Below are 18,909 nucleotides of genomic sequence, written 5' to 3'. Positions count from 1 at the left end.
GTTCTCTGAGCCAGGCTGTCCATAAAGATAGGATTATTTATCTTCACTATTCCAAGAACTCATATGATAATCTAGCAAGCACTAGATAAATGTCAATTTAACGAGCTTTGTTCTCTCCACTCTTCTCCAATCATAATCTGTCAATTTTTCCGAGGCTCTTTGACTGGATGGGCTAGGCTGACATCCTAGAAGGACATGAGTCATGAGGACCGAGTGGAGAACTGGGAAAGTTGAGAAAATATCATGGGTTAGTGTACAGTAGGGAACATGGAATACACAGATGCCAGAGGACAAAGTTAGGACAATGAATCAGGAAGCAAAAAAGTGATCAAAACCACAACAGAGTAGCCCTTTAAGAGCATTTTTATTTTCTTTCAGATTGTATGCTGCATAGCCCTGACATTGTTAAAAGTCTGTCCCAAACTCCACTTTGCCCTTCAAAGTACTATTCTTTCCCCTTCTTTATTCATTCTTTCATCTTATTCACAAGGTCCCTTTCAGAGCTGCTACAACCTCCTACTGTGTCTGTGGCTTCTCTCATTCAGGCATCACAATCCAGTGGCATCTGTTTCTTCTCAGTTCAGTGAACTATGTTAACTATGTTTCTCCAAATCCTTTTGGTTCTCATTCCTCTTTCTCTCTCTCTCTCTCTCTCTCTCTCTCTCTCTCTCAATCTTTCCCCTCTCTTCTCTCTCCCTGCAATATTTATCAGGTCTGGCCCTTTCCTTTTTTCTTTTTTCAGGCCAATCATCAGCCTTAACCACTTTGCAGTTAGCCAGTTTTTCTAACAGTTAACCTACATCTGTATTGTCATTCAGCCAAATTAACACTGAGAATAGCTCTCAAAGTCATAGTACTAAGGCTCTTCAAAGATATCCTTGTTCCTTCCTCTATGGCTTCAAATTAAAGCTCTTACAAATAGGATAGAGGAGTTGGAAAAAATGTCAGAAATACTTCAAACATTACAAATAACAAAACTGACTCCAAGAGAGTAAGATATTTATGACCACCATAGGCTTTTAGGAACCTTGCTCTTTCTAATTTGTTCTCTTCCAATTTACATTCCAAACTTGCCCTCTCTAGTACTTTATCTATTCATATAAACTTTCTGTCCAAAATATAGCATACTGTTAAAAACTGGTCATTTCATCTTCTCAAACTTCACGATGATCCTGCATGCAGCACAAGTTTTTCCAGGAAGCTTAATTGTTGGCTTTTTGGTAGCTACAACTGATCAAAATTTGAACTCTTCTGCAACTCAGGCAGCTAACCAGGACCCCCGCTATGCAATTCTGTCCTCATTCCTGCCTCTGCTCAGAGGCACTGCACCACTGGTCAAGAGTGACTCACTGGTAAAATATGTTCTCAGATACAAATGACTTTGAAACCACAAGCTTAATCATGTCCCCAATAGTTTTGTATACACAGGTACATGTGTGTATCTCAAAGGTATAAAGAAATATATATAATAAAGACGTACATATTTTACTATAAGTCATAAAACTTATGCCCAGATGTCATGCATAAGAACTTTAGTTTGGTGGCTCAGGCAAGCAGTGGCTGCCCCAGGAGGAGAACCACTCAGCTTCTCCCAAGATACGTTGTAATTCAGGGCGTTGTGAAACCAAGCACCCAGCCTGCTCATTAAGCAGCCGTAATAAGCCTACCCATGCTCGGGCTGAGAATCAAACATCCCATCTGCCTTCCCTACCCTCTCTCCCCCATTAGCAAATGATAGCCAGAGATCTGAGCGTCTCTTGGGAGGTTGACCATATGCAATATAGCAAATGGGGCATTTCCTTCTACCAAATATTCCTTCAAATATTTGCCAATATTTGAAAGCAAATATTGTTATCATGTTTTTGCTTTATTCTGATTAATTGTATTGCTCTACTCAATATTGTTTTGATAAGTTCTATAATGTTCTGTATTTGGTTTGATTTTGCTATACCTGATTGAAAGAACAACTATTGTGAAGATAACGAGATATATTATGGTACCTATTACTGTTATCCAAGTAACCTGTTGTGACATTCTGTACCAGTTTCACTGCACTGTCTCAATTGGCTATGTTCTGTCTTGTTCTGTTGTATTTCACTACCTTCAAAATAATAATAATAAAGAACTTTAGTTTGTTGATAAGTTCCTGTCAACCAATATAAAATGTATAGTGTTTTATTTTTCCCATTCTCTGAAAACCTTTCTACCTGCCTTTTTCTTCTCCAAATTTCCACTTACCTTTGATTTTTGTCCTTGATATAAATGTAGCTCATCATCTCTGCTACCTTTTTGAAAGTTTTACTCAAGTAATTTCTGCCATATAATTGACAGTCTGGTAACATGACAAAATTAGATGGGTCATGGCTATGGAGATAGATGAAGAAGAAAGGGTCTATTTGGCAATGTCAGGGAAGATCTAAGAGCACTATGCCATAAATGACAATGGACACAGCCACTCAGGCACAGTACTCAGGTGAGGAGACCTGTTGGGGGGGAGCCCAAGAACGTGTCAGATTATGTAACTAGTATGGGGAAAAGTTACAAATTTGACAAATCACTTATTTTGTCCATATTTAAGGAACATTAAAAGAGCGAGGAAGTAAAGCAATAAGAAGACTCTCGTAAGGACCAGAGAATAGGAGAATAAAGGATGAATTACATTTTGAGATGCCCTGAGGTATGGGAGAGAACCTTCCATTTCCACTCACTTGGAACCGTTCTGAATCGTTATAATTTTACCTGTGGGCCCCTCCACTGTCAGCTGTGCCTTGTACCTTCATTTTGAAATTCAGCTTTTCCTTTGCCAGTCTTGATACAACATTTGGGGTATGTTCTGAAGTATGACTCACAGTACTTTCCAAAGGCCAAACCACTTCCTTCTGTCTTGATTCAACCAGCGCTCTGCTCCCTGATCTAATGGATATTCTCACACTGCAGACCTAAGGCCTCGGATCATCTGAGAAGGTAGGAATTCCAGCCAAGACACTTGGCAAAAAATCACTGAGACCACAGGAGAGGCATATGGGCAATGGAAGGAGTTTTAAAACCTAACTAACCAAAGTTCTATTTAATCTAAAAGAGCATACTGATTAGATGGTACCATTGTTTCCCAGAAAAAGCCTGACTAAAATACTTGCTGAAGGGCCAAGATCTGCAATGGGTGACAGGGAGAGGGAAGGATGTAAACAAACCCTACACACATCTTGAGGAATACAAACTGAGGAATTCAGGAGCTAAATAGATGATGTGAAGAAAGTAATCTCATCAGCATGTTAATAAATTATTATTGAAGTATACTCCTTGCAGACAAACTTTTGCACTAAATTGTGATTTTATTCTTTTTTTTTCACAAAATACAAACCTTTGCACTACATTATAGTAGTGTTCTAGCACAAGATAATTCCAAAGTGTTCATGGTGGGGAGGTGGTTATATAATATTTTTTCATTCTTAAAATTAATTATAAATTATAAATAAAATAGTCATGACAAAGTATGCTGGACTTTTCCAACATGCAGATTATTGCTTAGAACTTGCATATACTTTAAAGTGACACACATAATAAATAAAATGTACAAATATTTCAAAATTTTTAATGAAAATCCCAAAAGACATTTATTATCAATTCAAATAAAGCACAATTGGAAACCAAAATAAAGATACTAAATCGTATTCTAATTATTGATGTCTTAATAACACTGATTTATAAACTATCTAGTCTTATGTTTTGTAAATAAAACACAATTCTTCAGCCTTATGGAAATTACAAAGTATGTTCTCAAATATTAAGTGTATTTTGAGAGACTTCCAAAAACTTTAACAATTCTTCATCATACAGTCTCAAAAAACTCTATATATATACAAATATAATATACGTATATATATATATCACTCTAGCTATTGCATGTCCTGCAGTTTTCAAGTAGATTTTCCAATAATGTCTAAATGGTGTTATTATTACAAATTCTAACAATTACCAAAAAAAATCTTATAACTTATCCTAGTTATAAGTATTACCACACAAAGTCCAGTAGGTAAAAAGAAGACACAATCATACCAGAAATGAAATAAGCAAAAAACAAAAATACACAGCACATTTTATTTACAAATATATTTTTAGATTTCATTAACCAAGAATAGCAAGTAAGTAATGCACATTTCACTACAGAATTACAGAAAAATATAAAGAAAAAATGTAGGTGATGTTTAACAAGTTTTCAGCCAGAGGTATTATAAATCTTTGAGATTTAGAAATGTTTCAAATTATGTTTGGTCTCGTATTCAGGGTCTAATACCAGAACTCTGCTGCTCAGAGAAGTGTAAACATTTTCAATGCCAAAACCAATCTTTAGGAGCTGCCTACCAATCTTTACTGGTATGCAAAATATCTTCCAATCAAGGTATGATGTTATCAAAGTAAGTAGAGGCTGTCTGAAGTCTGAGTGAGAAAAGAGTAGGGCTTGAACTCTTAGGTGATGGCACTCTTGGAAATACCAAACAATCTATGAGTTAGTAAGCTTATTTTTAAAGAAATATTAGCAGAACGAAGTTTGCTCTATTGAAAAGCCATACTCTAAAATAATTCTGCTGAATACGGACTCCTTCCCCACCCTATCCCACCTCCTAATAGCTCAACTCCCTACTCTCCTAGGCTTATATGGGGTCTAAGAACATTCACGTAATTTACTTTCCTACAATAAACCCCTACATTAAACACTTCACAAAACTCATTGCTTAAATAAGCTTAAGAAAAAGTAATGATAAGTTTCTAAATAAAATCATAATTACCTTTGCTTTTTGTTGTAAACAGGCATTATTAAATGCTAAATGGATTCCTTTAGCCTCCTAATTGTGGTTTATTAAATTCATGACAATGCCTTTCTTCAAGGAGAACCAATTTGCAAACTTTTAAACCTTCTTCAGATTGGAAAGGTTACAGATCTATGGGAGGTTTCAGGCTGACACAGAAACATGTTGGTGTATCGCCAGGAGGCACTGATGAAGTCTGGCATGTAGGCAGAAGAAATGGAAGGACTTGGAGGGATTTAGAAAACTTCTAGACTGAAGTTTTCATCCTTTAAGGGAAAGCAGTCTTGGTGTTTCCTCCAGATCCTGAACAAGCTTTTCTTGTTGCTACAAACATCACGTGTGTTTTGTATCAAAATTCTCTTTCAGTGGCTGTAGTGTAAGCCAGCTGTGGTTAAGGCAGGCAGTATGAGTGCTTCCAGAGTAGGTGCCTAGACAGCAGACCTCTCCCTGCTGCACTGGCTCCTACCTGTTGAAAGCACCATGCCTCTCTCCTAATAAAGTGATATGTTGGCTTCTTAGGGAATCAAAACACACAAATACACAGGCTCCTATGAACTATAACTGATCATGTCAACAAACTAGGGAGCTTTTCAATTTCGTTCACAACTGACTAAAGTACTTAACATCAATTCATATTTGGAGCTAAGAGCAATCTAAAAAGCAAGCTTTTAATTCATAACATCAATTACATATTTGGAGCTAAGAGCAATCTAAAAAGCAAGCTTCATCCAAACATTTAAGGGGGCATTTTGGAACATGCTTATTTCTCTTAAAAATGAACAGCAGAAACCTGCACATTCCCTCTGTGTCTCCATGAAAAGGTTGCTAAATACGTGACAATAAATACTGACGTGACAGTAAAGCTGGCCCTTCACACCATGAAGCACACTTCCCTGGTGCCCAATGTGTCTCAGAGAAAGTAGACAATTTAAAAATTGACACTAGTGAAAAATTTGACCTGTGTCAACTATTAAAATGTAGAAAATAATTTTATTCCAATGCCTATAAACTAGGCAGTTATTAAAACTTTTAAGACAGTACTGAGTCATCTGAAATGTAGCAAAGTCACTCAAAGATAATGATATAACTCATTTCTCATAACATGGAACTAGTCTATGAAATAAAATGACAGTTGGAATAAAAAATTGTTAACATACTAGGGGGTACTTTAAGATTGAGTTAATTCATATAAAACTCCATTTTGAGTTGTAAATAAATGCAAAGAATCCTCAAGATTTAGATACAAGAATGCAGACTTTATAAACTCAGGCTCATAATTTTTAAATTCTCACAAAAGAGTTAATGCAGGATCTATGATCTTGCATGCTGTTAGTTGATTTTCATTCATTTTTAAATTTCACAATAATTTATTCTCTAGAGTGCTACACATTCAGGTTGTTACTAATCTTATCTAGAAAAATAGAATTGCTTAAAAATGTATACCAATTTGCTTTCATTTTCTACAAATAATTTATTAGTGTTAAATATCATAATGCCTAACATAGTCATTTAAGTTAATTCATGTAGTCAAAATACTTTATGTCTAGCAAAAGTCTGTCATTTAATAAATGAAAAAATCATTGTCTAATGAATGGTATGTTCTGCCTTTATTTGTATTTTAGGTAAGTGGACACAATCCCAGAACAGCAAAGTACAGCTTGTAAAGATCTGACTTCAAGTGGTATGACAGTCTACACTGCATTTCCATTTCATTCCGTTGCATGAGGAAACATATATAACTTACTTTCATACACTGAATTTGGATGTGGGATTAACTGTCATGCAGCCAGCATAAGGTAGGGATCCCAAACTAAGTGAATAACAAGTCTTTGTTTAAAACTCCGATACTTGAAATAAAGAAGTAGCGAACATCTCTACCATTAGTGAACGGTAACATGAGTGAAGGTAAAAATGAAGCTTCGAGCGTGAAACAGCTATTGAAACTACTACATGGAAACTCACTGGCATAGCTTTCTATTGTATAATTGGATAGTGGATTTTAAAATCTGTGTTCAGAACTGTAGAAATATCCAAGGAGTCAAAAATGTTTATTTCAAGGTTTATTTTGTGTAAAAGAATGAATTTTCAAAATAGTTTTATAATATAAATGTTTTTCTTTTTTAAAAAGCCACTTTTCTTGCAAAAGAGCACGAACAAGATAAAATCACTTTCTTTCCTATGCCTTCACCCTCTATACAGCCAATACATATTTAAGTGACTATGGTATGGACATCAACAAATTTAATGATCAATTATCAATATGAATAGTAACTTTTAAAAACAAGTACTTATACTTTACATTAGTTCATCAAAAATAAATGTACCTTTTAAAAGCCAATCAACTCATTTCATCACATAGTTACTGAGTGAAATTTTAACTCCCATCTTTAAATGTTCTAGAACTTATTAGGCTCTGCCCACACTGGACAATCAAATCAAATTAAAAGTCTTGATTACATTCAACTTGCCTCCTTTAATCGCCATCACACAAACAGTGAAAATGAATCAAACATTTTTCTTCAAGCTGGGAAACTGAATGGATTGAATATTTTGGTTTGGGTTCAATTAAATTCAAGTACTTACAACTAGTTGAATTAAATTTTTTTCCTTAGGTTAAGAACAATCTTTAAAGTCAAGCACTTGAGAAAAATAAATAAAGGCAACAAGAGATAAATAATTCTATATTAAGATTGCAAAAACCAGAGTGAACACATTCTCTCTCTTTCTGTCTCTCTCTCTCTCTCTCTTTCTCTCCATGTAAGATAATAATTTTGATAACCAGAATACTTGGATTAAAATACCTTATTCCTTCCTGCTCTTTTAAGAAAGACAAAAGTTTAAAGCACTCAAAGTGCTGAGTAAGCAAGTGTGTGTGTGTAAACTGAGACATGAATACTGATTATTTTGTCATTGTGGTCTCACCAAGAAGAGGCCTATTTCAGGAAAATGACAAAAACACACTGCATAAGACTGTACTGGTGATGTCAGGAACTGAACTCTTAGGAGAGTTTGCCAATAGAAATAATAAATTTTTCTTAGAAAAAAATGAAAGGAAGCAGACCGTAGTGTTAAAACATTTTTTCTTAATGATTTCTTCTACAGTATTGGCCTTGTGCACTGGTGCTGGACCCATGGCATACATACCACAGCAGTTGTCTGTATCACTAAAAGCTCTAAAAGGTGTCACTCACCCAGCCATTTATCAATGTGTACTCTTAGAAGAATCTCATCCTTAAAGGAAGTCCATAGTATCTGCCTTAAGCCTTACTATAAAATAAAAAGAAATAAGTTGATAAAATGCTAAAATAGTAATGTGATATAGAAAAAAATCTTAAAATGTAGGAAGTATATTCCATGACCAAATTAATGAAAAATCTTCAAAGTGAGTAAAATACTTCATCATTAATTGATCATTGCATATCTAAAGTAGAAAATGTCATTTTTAATAACCTAAGGAAAAGATCATGTCAACAATTTGGAAATAAAATCCTTCACATGTGTTGACATAAGAAAAGAATACAATGCAAAAAAATGTTGAAAGTTATTTACAGATTTATAATTTTTATCTTTTCACCAAAAATGGTAGCACACCAAATGCACTGAATTATCACAGTCATCTTTCCACAGAGAAAAATACTAAAGCAGGCTATAAGATTTCTGAAAAGATTCACCACTATTATCTATAGTTTTCATTTAACACTTTAAGATTTTATCCATGCTTATAATGCAGAAGAAAAGACAAAATCTTAGAATGAAGACTAAATTTTAGTTTCTTCTAAAAAGAAGAAAATATAACATGGAAACCCTGAATAATAATTGTAATTCATAAGAAAGCACAAAGAACATGCCAATTTGTCCTATTAGTAGATATAATGCTGAGTAGTAATGAAGATTGCTTATTTAAACAAAGGTGCTTGACAAACCTCACCTTTAATCAAGTTTTCCATTCTGAAGACTATTATTGGCTTTCTCTTGTCTGATGAGAGATATGACTTTGATGCACCCTTTAGAGATTTTGATCATCCACATGACATTCATCACATCCAAAATAATACAAGTAATGAACCAAGTACATTGGATTACAAATCCCATTCTGATGTAGGGTTCTGTTCCATAGACAGAATACAGGAAGCTATAAAAAGGAAGCATTACAGCAATCCGAACAATGAAGAACACCACTGTCATAAGAATTCCATTGATGACATTAGCTTTGGAAAACTTAGGATAATTCAAAACTTCGAAGAACCACCTGAAATGAAAATTAAAGAAACATCACATTTTTTCTACAACACTGGAAATTAACCGTCCCATTTTTATTTTGTAACTTATTTAGAAGTCAGGCAACCCCCCTAACAATTCATATGGGAGGCAAAGAGCCTAAAAGCCAATACAGTACCAAAAAAAGGCCAAAGTTAGAGAACTCACTACCCACTTCAAAAACTTACTATAAAATTACAGTAATCAAGACAGTATGGCACTGGTAAAAATATAGAAAACTAAATCAATGAACAGAACAGAAAGCTCAGAAATAGACTTATGCAAACACACTGATTTTTGATAAAAGTATAAAGATAATTCAATGAAGGAAGACTATCTTTTTTATAAACTATAAAATGGTATACCTAATGCAGAAAAATGAACTTAGGCAGACCTTATATACCACACAGAAATTAATTCAAAGTAGATTAGAGGTCTCCATATAAAACACACTATAAAATTTTCAGAAGAAAGCAGGAAAAAATCTGCATGATCTCACGTATGATGATAATTTTTTGATATAGCACCAAAAGTGTGAATCATGAAAGAAAAAATAAGTTGGACTTCACTAAAATTAAAACTTGCTGTGTGACACGCATTGTTAACTGAATAAAAAGATAACCCCCCTCTGGAAGAAAATATTTATAATACACACACATGATGAAATATATCAAAATACACAAAGAATTTTTAAAACTCAACAATATGGAAACAAAATAAGGGCAAAATATCTTAAACATTTCATTAGAAAAGATATACAGATTTTTTAAAAAGTATGAGCTAAAATACAGATTCACTAAAATATTATCTAAATTTATCTTTATGTTCTATGTATATAGTATATATAAAACATAATGAATGCTTAAACTTGGGTCTTCTCCCCAAAGAGATTTCATTATGCATGTACAACTATTCAAGATTCCCGGAAAATATGATCTAAAACCCTTCTGGTCCCAAGCATTTTAGTTACGGGACACTTAAACCTGTATGAGATATGTGATTAGTCTACTGAACAGAACAGCTAGAGCCTGGTAAGGCAGCCCAAGCAAGAAGTGAGAAAGTAAGGCCTCAACTGCAGGGATGCAGGAGACTGTGTAAGAGTTAAGAGAAATATTTAGGGAGTTATATGGCAGGACCTGGTAATAAACCAAATGTAGGTGAGAAAGAAATTATCAGAGATTCCCACATGTCAATCAGGGGCAATTACATGAAGAGTAGGCCACATACTGATCAAGAGAATGTAGAGAGTAACTTGTGCCACTATTTTAGACATTTTGAATTTGATGTCCCAACTGCAAGAAGAAAACATTTGACTATAACATAAAGAAATAGATAATGTTATGCTTCTTTGAACAGTGAACACACTATGGTAGAGGTATATTCAATAACTTTTTGTAACCATTAATTCTGATATGACAACTTCACTGGATTAATATAAGTTTAGCAGATTAGTATATACACTTCTGGGTATGTGTGGGTGGGTGATGGAGGCACATCTTAGGTAATAAATACAGTCCCTTGCCCATTTCTTTCTAGTACAATTCCCCTGCTGTGTTTCCCTGCTGCCATGAACTAAGCAGCACTGTCTTACCATGCTCTTCTGCCACAACGTTGGCAGATCATGGAATGAAACTGCGAGCAAATTAAATCTCTCCTTCTCTAAGTTGTGGGGGTGAGTATTATGTTTCAGTGATGAGATAGCTGACAAATACAGAATATTGGTAACAAAGTGTGGGGACACTGTTGTGACTATGTCTCACTAGGTGATTTAGAAGACTCTCAAACTAATTTTAGGGAGGTATTTGTAAAGGTTTAAAGATACGGCATACAAAATCCTCAGTAAATTGTAAACAGAAACTAATGGGTGATTCCGGTCTGAGCTCAGAACAGCAGAATGCTGACAGGAATTCAGACAGTAAAAGCCAGGCTCAGGAAGTTTTAATGGGGAACAAGGACTCCACTGTCAGTTGGACTACAGTCCATGTGTGTTAATCTCCAGCAGGAAAATCGTCTAGATTTTTCTCATTGCCTGAGACTTTGCAGGCAAGTGACACTAAGGGTGGTATACTAATTAATCTGGTAGGAGAAATTTCATAATAGCTTCACATTCAAGCTATTGCATGGGTAATACTAGCTTCTTTTAGCCAGATATGTGGGCAAAAAGCAAAGCACAAAAAATTTAAAAATATAAATTTTGATCCAAAAAGAAGCACATGTAGTTGGTGCCAAAAGAGCTGTGGTTCCTAAAAAGATTAGCAATATTAAAAGCAAAACAAGTACTTTGACAGGGCCAAGAAGAAAGATACTTTGTGGGTATCTCAAGAATCATCAAGACTGAAGCAAGCACCTCCCTCCCTGGTAAGTGGAGGCAGTGGGGCAGACTGCAGCCCTTCCAGGGGGAGAACCAGCAGTGTCTCCTGAGATCCATGCCATGTTGGAACTTAGGACTCTGGGAAGCCAAGCAAGCACCTCCCCTCCCTGGTAAACAGGAGGCAGTGGGGCAGACTACAGCCCTTCCAGGGGGAAAACCAGCAGTGTCTCCTGAGATCCGCGCCATGTTGGAACTTAGGACTCTGGGAAGCCAAGCAAGCACCTCCCCTCCCTGGTAAGTAGTGGTGATCTGGCCGACTGCAGCCCTTCCAGGGGGAGAACCAGCAGCAGCTCCTGAGATCTGCGCCATGTTGGAACTGAGGACACTGTGAAAACAAATGACCATCCTGCCTCCCTCCTAAGTAATAGTGAACCTACTGCTACATGGCCTAGGGTCAAATATCCCACTTCCCCTTATCCTTCTCCTCCCCCCGCTCCCCCCACCCTTTACCAAATGGGAACCAGAAATCTGTGCATCTCCTGGGAAGTTGACCATAGCAAATAAGGGGGCAATATTTTTATTACTGTTTTGCTCTTTTCTGATTAATGGTACTGCACTATTCAATATTCTGTTTTGATAAGTTCTATAGTGTTCTATGTTTCATCTCATTTTGATATACGTGATTGAAAGAACAACTATTATAAAGATAACAAAATATACTGTGATACCTATTACTGTTATCCCGGTAACCTGCTGTGAAGTTCTGTACCAATTTCACTGTACGATCTTAGTTGGCTTTATTCTGACTTGTTCTGTTGTATACTTTCAAAATAAAATTTAAAAAAACAAACAAACAAAAACAAAAGAATCATCAAGACCCCATCCACTGCAGGCTCAAGGATGCAAATGTCAATTCTTCTTTTTAGAAGAGAGTTCCTGGGAGTCCTGCTCAACAAGGGCCTCCTAGAGAATTGGTTCCCCAGGATTCATCTCACCATCTCAGCCATCCCGACTCTCAAGAGGCTGCCGCCGCCACTGTCACAGAGGCCTAACTATTACTTCCACTAACAGCAGACCTTGGTATTGTCCATGTACTACTCATTTTACTGGCATACAGAAAGCAAGAGCTCTGTGGTCAGAAAGACCTCCACCAAGATTTCAAAGGAAGGTCTAGAAGAGGCTCCTGAGATGGAAGGACATTTTAAGCTGGAGCATTAAACATTAAGTAGCTCAGGAGCTGCTGCTGGTTCTCCCCCTGGAAGGGCTGCAGCTGTGGTGGAGACTTTAGGAAGTTAGAGATTCCAGGAATGTCTGCCAATGAGGGCTGCAGGCCATGAGAGGAGAGAGGGCTTGTGGGCTGCAACTGGCAACACCACTGGGAGTGGGACTATTCGTGTCTTTTGGAACTCAGATTTTACCATTGTACACCATGAATGCCAGATATGAAGCTATAAGACTTCATGTGTTCCCTGCTGGGTTTTGGTCTTGCTTTGGTCTAATTCTCTTCCATTTCCCTGTTTTTCCCTTTTGGAGTAGGAATATAACTTGGGGTTTTCTTTGTTGTGGTTATTGTTTTACAAAGGTTCATAACTAAAAGCTTGCCTTGAGTATTAGAAGAGACTTGGATTTTTGAAAACTGTTGGAACTTTCAAGGTTTTAAGGAAAGGATTATTGCATTTCTGGTTGTACATGAGATTATGTTAGGCAGAATTATGAACTTGCTATTGTCCTTATGTAGAAATTATGGTTTAAAGAGATGTGTTTGGCTATGAAGCTCACAGGGCTGGCTTGTGACTGTTTATCCTCACATGTCAACTTTATTGGGTTAGAAGTTTGGTGTGTATACATGCTCCCTTGTCTAATCTTCTCTGGTACTCTTCTTCCTGGTACCCACAAACTAAGCATCTTTGATCTGCCATGCCATTCCACCAGGATGTCTCTAACTTGGAACCAGTCAATCGTGGACTGAAATTATGAAAAAACTAAACCTCTCTTCCTTTAAATTGCAGATACTAGGTATTATGCCAGCAACAAGAAAACTGACCAAGGACAAGAAACTTGACCAAGGTCATAGCAAGTAAGTGGCAAACTTGAAGTGGAATTTGAGGTTATCTGACTTCCAACTCCAAAACTCACGCACAATTCATTGCACCAAGATGAGCATGGGTAAGAGGTGAAGAACTTGAGAGGGAAGAACTCACTCAGCTTAGAGATAAGCAGTGGACCTGAAGAGAGCCTGGGAAACATCAGCATTTAAGGAACTGTTCCTTATGAAAAAAAGACTGAAAGGGAAAAATCAGATAAATACAAGGACAGGCACTGTGAGTACAGTGTCATGAAAGCACAAAATTTGGCATTAAAAAGATGTGATCAACACTGAAATCCAGACCAATATGATAGGCACTAAATGGAGTTCACTGCATTTTGAAACTGGAAGCAATCAGTGCCTTTAATGAAACAGTCCCAGCAAAATGAAAGAAGAAGAATCCTAATTACAATGAATTAAAAGAAAATACATGTGACAAAATATGAGGTTCAGAGATGTTAGATCATATTCCATTCACATGAAATGGTAAGCAAGAAAGGGTGGATTTGAATTCAAGTCATATGACTTCGAAGAACATGCTCTTCTAATACGCATTCACATTATCAGAGTCTTTGAGGAGTGTAGAAAATTATTACACACAATTAGTTAAATGGTCTCAAACCAAGCAACTGATCATCTTTTTGAAGAAATTAAAATACCTGAAACACCAACAAACAAAATAGAATTTATATAATATGTAACAAAGAAAAGGTTGAGAAGCAGATCGGTAATTCCTCCTTTTTTGCTGTGGGGCAGAAACATCAAACCCCTTCTCCTTTCACTTGGTGCCAAAAGAACAACACAGAAAGACAAGCAATCCAGGCTAATTATCTGGTAAATGCATTCATATCAAACCTGCAGATAAACAGATTAATGGTATTGTAACAGGAAAGTCTATGTGATGCTGTTAGCAGGATATACATAGTATAGGATTATGATAAAAATGCAGGAAGGCATGAATTTATGGGGCTGATTGCCTTCAGAATGTCACACAAGCTATGTAACTGAGTATTAAATGGAAGCATTTCATAACTGAGAGCTTTTTCTATATCAGCACTATGAAATACACACATCATAGAGACACTTTACAGGTAATCTTGTTCCATAGTCTGCTCAATGCAAAAAGGATTTAAGAAGTCATGCTCGTCGCCCTCAACACCTCATGATTCCCAATGTGCTTGAAGTAATCCTAAGGATTGATACAGGGTAAACTCTTAGACCTGTCTGAGACCCCCAATTCTGTGTTATCCCTGTACTAAATCACAAAAGGCTACATAAAATCAATCATAAATGTCTTAGACTCATACAATGGGTAAGTTTTACAAAGATTTGGGAGAACCAAATGAGAAAACAAAGAAAAGAAAGGGGGGCTGGAGGTTTAGCTCAGCGGCATAAGCACCTGCCTTGCAAGCAGGCGGTCGTGATTTCGATCCCCGGTACCGATAAAAATGAAAAAGACAAAAAAAAAAAAAAAAAAAAGACCACCACAAGCGCTACAGACGATAAGGATACAACAAACACTGAGTATCAGTTGGAGAGTCTGAGGCCTAAGCTTGGCACAGATTGGAGACAAAGGACAGCTGAACAGTTCAAAGAAAAACAATCAGTAGCCCTTGTTAAATAACAAGAATGACAAATGACAAGAATAAGTCCAATGTCAAAAACAATCAACTCCCTCCTTCCTTCACAACCTTGAAGGTGGGTTCACTTCACAGCTTGCTTTCAAAGACAGAGTGTGGTAAAGAGAAGAACTTCACAGCAGAAAAATCCAGCAAACACCAGCTTAACCAAGTGATGAAGGTCAACATTACTAGTGATGTCATGTGGCTCTCAAGTACCCAGGATAATACATTGTAAGAGTCCTTCCTCTCTTAGGATTCCTCCCAAAATCTTGTAAGTTTTATCTTTACACGAGAAAAGCATCACAAGCCAGACGGAGGAACTTTCTCTGAGAAAGTTGGCCAATACTACTGAGTGAGGAGCAAGGAAAAGTCAAGAAGTCAAGGAAGTCAAGAAGAGCAAAGAAAAATCAAGAAACTGTTATAGACCAACATGACTATGGAGATACATCTCTAAAAAGAAGAAACAATTAAATACAGTGTGGCACTCTGGATCCTGGAACAGAAAGGAGATATTATTGTGAAAACTGATAAAACCAAATAAAATTTGAAGTTCATTTAATAGTAACGTACCAATGCTGGTTTCTTAGTTTCGATAAATGTTCTATGGTAATATAAGGTGTTAGCAATAGGGAAAACTAATGAGGTGAGGTATATGAGGGTGTTCTGAAACATTTTCACAGCTTTTCTATAAATTCAAAGTATAAAAACAATAACCAACCTGAAAAGGAAATTAGGAAAGAAATCTTATGAACTGGAGCATCAAAAAGAATAAGATACTCAAGTAATGAATTTAATTAAGGAACTAAGACTTGTCCAGGAATAGGGACCCTGGAAATACTGAAGTGAAAACACTGCCGAAACAAATCAGACCTACAAATACATGGAAATACATCAAGGATTGAAAGACAAAGGATTATTAAAATGTTCATACCATCCAATACAATCTACATGTTCCATGAAACCCTTATCGAAATTTCAATGGTATTATTTTCCATGAATAGAAAAAAAATTTTTAAATGCACATGAAAATTTTTTATTTAAAGAAAGAAAAAAATAGAGAAAAGTAGAATAATACAGAATTCAAAAAAATTAACATCATAAAATCGCTAGTTGATACTTTACATATTTGTCATCTTAAAAATAGTTGTTAAAGGTACAAAATCAAAGCATAAAAAGTGGCTAGACACTCCAACATTGATAGTGCAAACCCTTCTATTCAATGATCTAATAGAAATTTAGTAATATGGTCATCTATCTTACATACTATGCATACCAATATATCCTTTAGAGCACTTTTCCTTCCCTTTCACTTTTACAATATCTATTATACTATTTGGATCTTATTACTGTCAGTAGTTATTATTTTTTACTCTAGGGAGACAATGTGATATTTACTAATGTGAGTCTTGTTTATTTCACTAATGAGGATATTCTCCAGTTGCCTCCATTTACCTATAAAGGCCTCAAGATCATCCTTTTTATAGCTAAGTAGTATTCCATTGTATAAAATATCACCTTTTTTTCATCCACTCTGCGATTGATGGGCATTTTGGTTGTTTCCAAGATTTAGCTATCACAAATTGTGCTGCTATGAACATGGGTACCACATATATCACTGTGACATGACCTTTTCAATTTTTCTGGAAAAATACCCAGGAGGGGAATAGCTGGATTGAATGGAACTTCCAATCCTAGTTTTTAGAGGAATCTCCATACTGATTTCCACAGTGGTCGCACCAGTCTGCACTCCCACCAACAGTGGCAAAGTGTTCCTTTTTCCCCACATCCTCACACCAGCATCTGTTATTAGTTGTTTTTATAATGACAGCCATTTTATCTGGGATGAGATGAAATCTCAATGCTGTTTTTTTAATTTGTGTTTCTTCAATGACCAGTGATAGTGAACATTTCTTCATATATTTATTTGCCATTTGTATATCTTATCTATGAACTGTATGTTCATCTCTGATGACATTTTTGGAGAGGGTCTTTGAATTTGAGGGGTTTTGTCTAGTTGATCTATCTCTTTGTGACAATGAGATGTTAAGGTCTCCTATTACAGTTGTTTTCATGTCTATCAGTATTTGTCTTAGATAGTTGGGTGCTCCTGTATTTGGTGCATATGTTTTTCTTTTTTAAATTTTTTTAAAAGAGAATAAAACAAAAGAGAACAGAACAAAGCAAATCAGAATAGAACAATGCAAGCAGCACAGCACTTCATAACAAGACAACCAGATATCAACAGTAGCTACCATAATATCTCTTTACTCCAAAGTAGTTGAGCATACCTTCAACCCAATAATATCATACATAAAAAATAATATAAAACCATTCAAAAGAATGAAAGCATTGTAGGATTTCAAAATCAGATAACAGGAAATGAACAATGGCTAGAATTCCTAAAAAAAAAAGTGTTTATACCATCATACATAATAAAATGAAATGAAACACAACAGGATAGAACCAATAAAAGTGGAAAAACAAAAGCATAGTAGGACTTCAAAACAAGACAGTAAATCAGCAATGGTTGCCATAATGTCTTGTTTTCTTCAAAATAGCTATTCATACCATCACACATAATAAAATCAAACAAAACAGAATAACCAATCAAACCAATGAATGAAAGCATTATAAGACTTCAATATAATAGGAAACCATGATTACCATAATACATCCCATTATATTCAAAATAGCTGCCCCTACCATCTGACAGCATAAAATCTTACAAAACAAGACAGAACAAAGCCAAATCTAACAAAATTGTATAAACAATGCAAGAGTTCAAGATAAGACAATAAGAAATTGACAGTAGTTTCTACCTTTCTCTCCCAGGTGTTTCCTCCCCTTTGTGCTTACATTAACTATTTTGCTTTTGGATACCATTAACTCCTGTTTCTTATGCTAGCATTCACGTGTATGAGTCTGAACTGTTTTGGTCATGAACATGATCTCCAGTTGTATTCGTTTACCTACCAGAGTCTTGAGATTATTCTACTTTATAGCTGGGTAGCTTTCTACTGCACGAAAATATCATATCTTTCTTATCCATTCTGCAGGTGATGGGCAAGTTACTCTTGCTTTTTTTGGTGGGGGGGGTGGTCCTGTCACATGGAAAAACTGTTTTCTCTCCTTTGATTTTCAGTCTATGAATTTCCTTTCCAGTTAGATGTGTTTCTTGTATACAGCATATTGATGGATGTTGTTTCTTGATCCATTCTCCCTGTTTCCTTTTATTGCTGACCTAAAGGTTGCAACCAGCATACATTGATTTGTCTCTGCCCTGCTATCCTCCTGTTGTTGGCCCTCCACTTTTCCCCTTCATTCAACTGCTTGTCTTATTTGGCAATCCTCTGCTGCTGTTCCTAGAAACATAGTCATCTTTATCCTGTTCTAGAATATTCTTTTTTTTTTTTTTTTTTTTTTTTTGGTATCGGGGATTGAACTCATGACCTTGCACTTGCCAAGCAAGCGCTTATGCCACTGAGCTAAATCCCCAGCCTCCTCTCTAGAATATTCTTTAGCACTCTCTAGGGTTGGTTTGGTAATCATGAATTCCTTCAGTTGTTCTTTATCATAGAAGTATCTTATTTTTCCATCAATTTTGAAAGATAGTTTTTATGGGTAGATCAATCTAGTTTGGAAGTTGTTTTCTTTCAGGGTTTGAAACACTTCACTCCAAACTGTTCTTGACTTGATGGTTTATGTTGACAAGTTTGCTGTGATACTGATTGGTTTTAATTTATAGGTGATCTGTCTCTTTTCTCTAATAGCTTTTAATATTCTGTTCTTGTGCTGAATTTCTGGGATCTTGATTATTACATGTCT

The 18,909-nt window shown here is 35.9% G+C and overlaps 1 protein-coding gene across 2 annotated transcripts in view; it reads right to left on the bottom strand.

Moving 5' to 3' along the window:
- Window positions 1–3,312: 3,312 nt before the first annotated feature.
- Window positions 3,313–18,909, bottom strand: part of Tlcd4 (TLC domain containing 4) — an 88,162-nt gene continuing 72,565 nt past the window's right edge. For both annotated transcript variants that reach the window (XM_063254640.1, XM_063254636.1), the window contains exon 7: window positions 3,313–9,057. In XM_063254640.1, the coding sequence (XP_063110710.1) occupies window positions 8,739–9,057 (319 nt within the window). In that variant the 3' untranslated portion in view covers window positions 3,313–8,738. The remainder of the gene's footprint in view (window positions 9,058–18,909) is intronic.

This window comes from Cavia porcellus, unplaced genomic scaffold (assembly GCF_034190915.1).
Source record: "Cavia porcellus strain 051 isolate PalLab524CR breed Dunkin Hartley unplaced genomic scaffold, mCavPor4.1 scaffold_1, whole genome shotgun sequence".
Classification (NCBI taxonomy): domain Eukaryota; kingdom Metazoa; phylum Chordata; class Mammalia; order Rodentia; family Caviidae; genus Cavia; species Cavia porcellus.
Note: the sequence above shows the minus strand (reverse complement) of the source record. Positions and strands in the feature narration are given on the sequence as shown.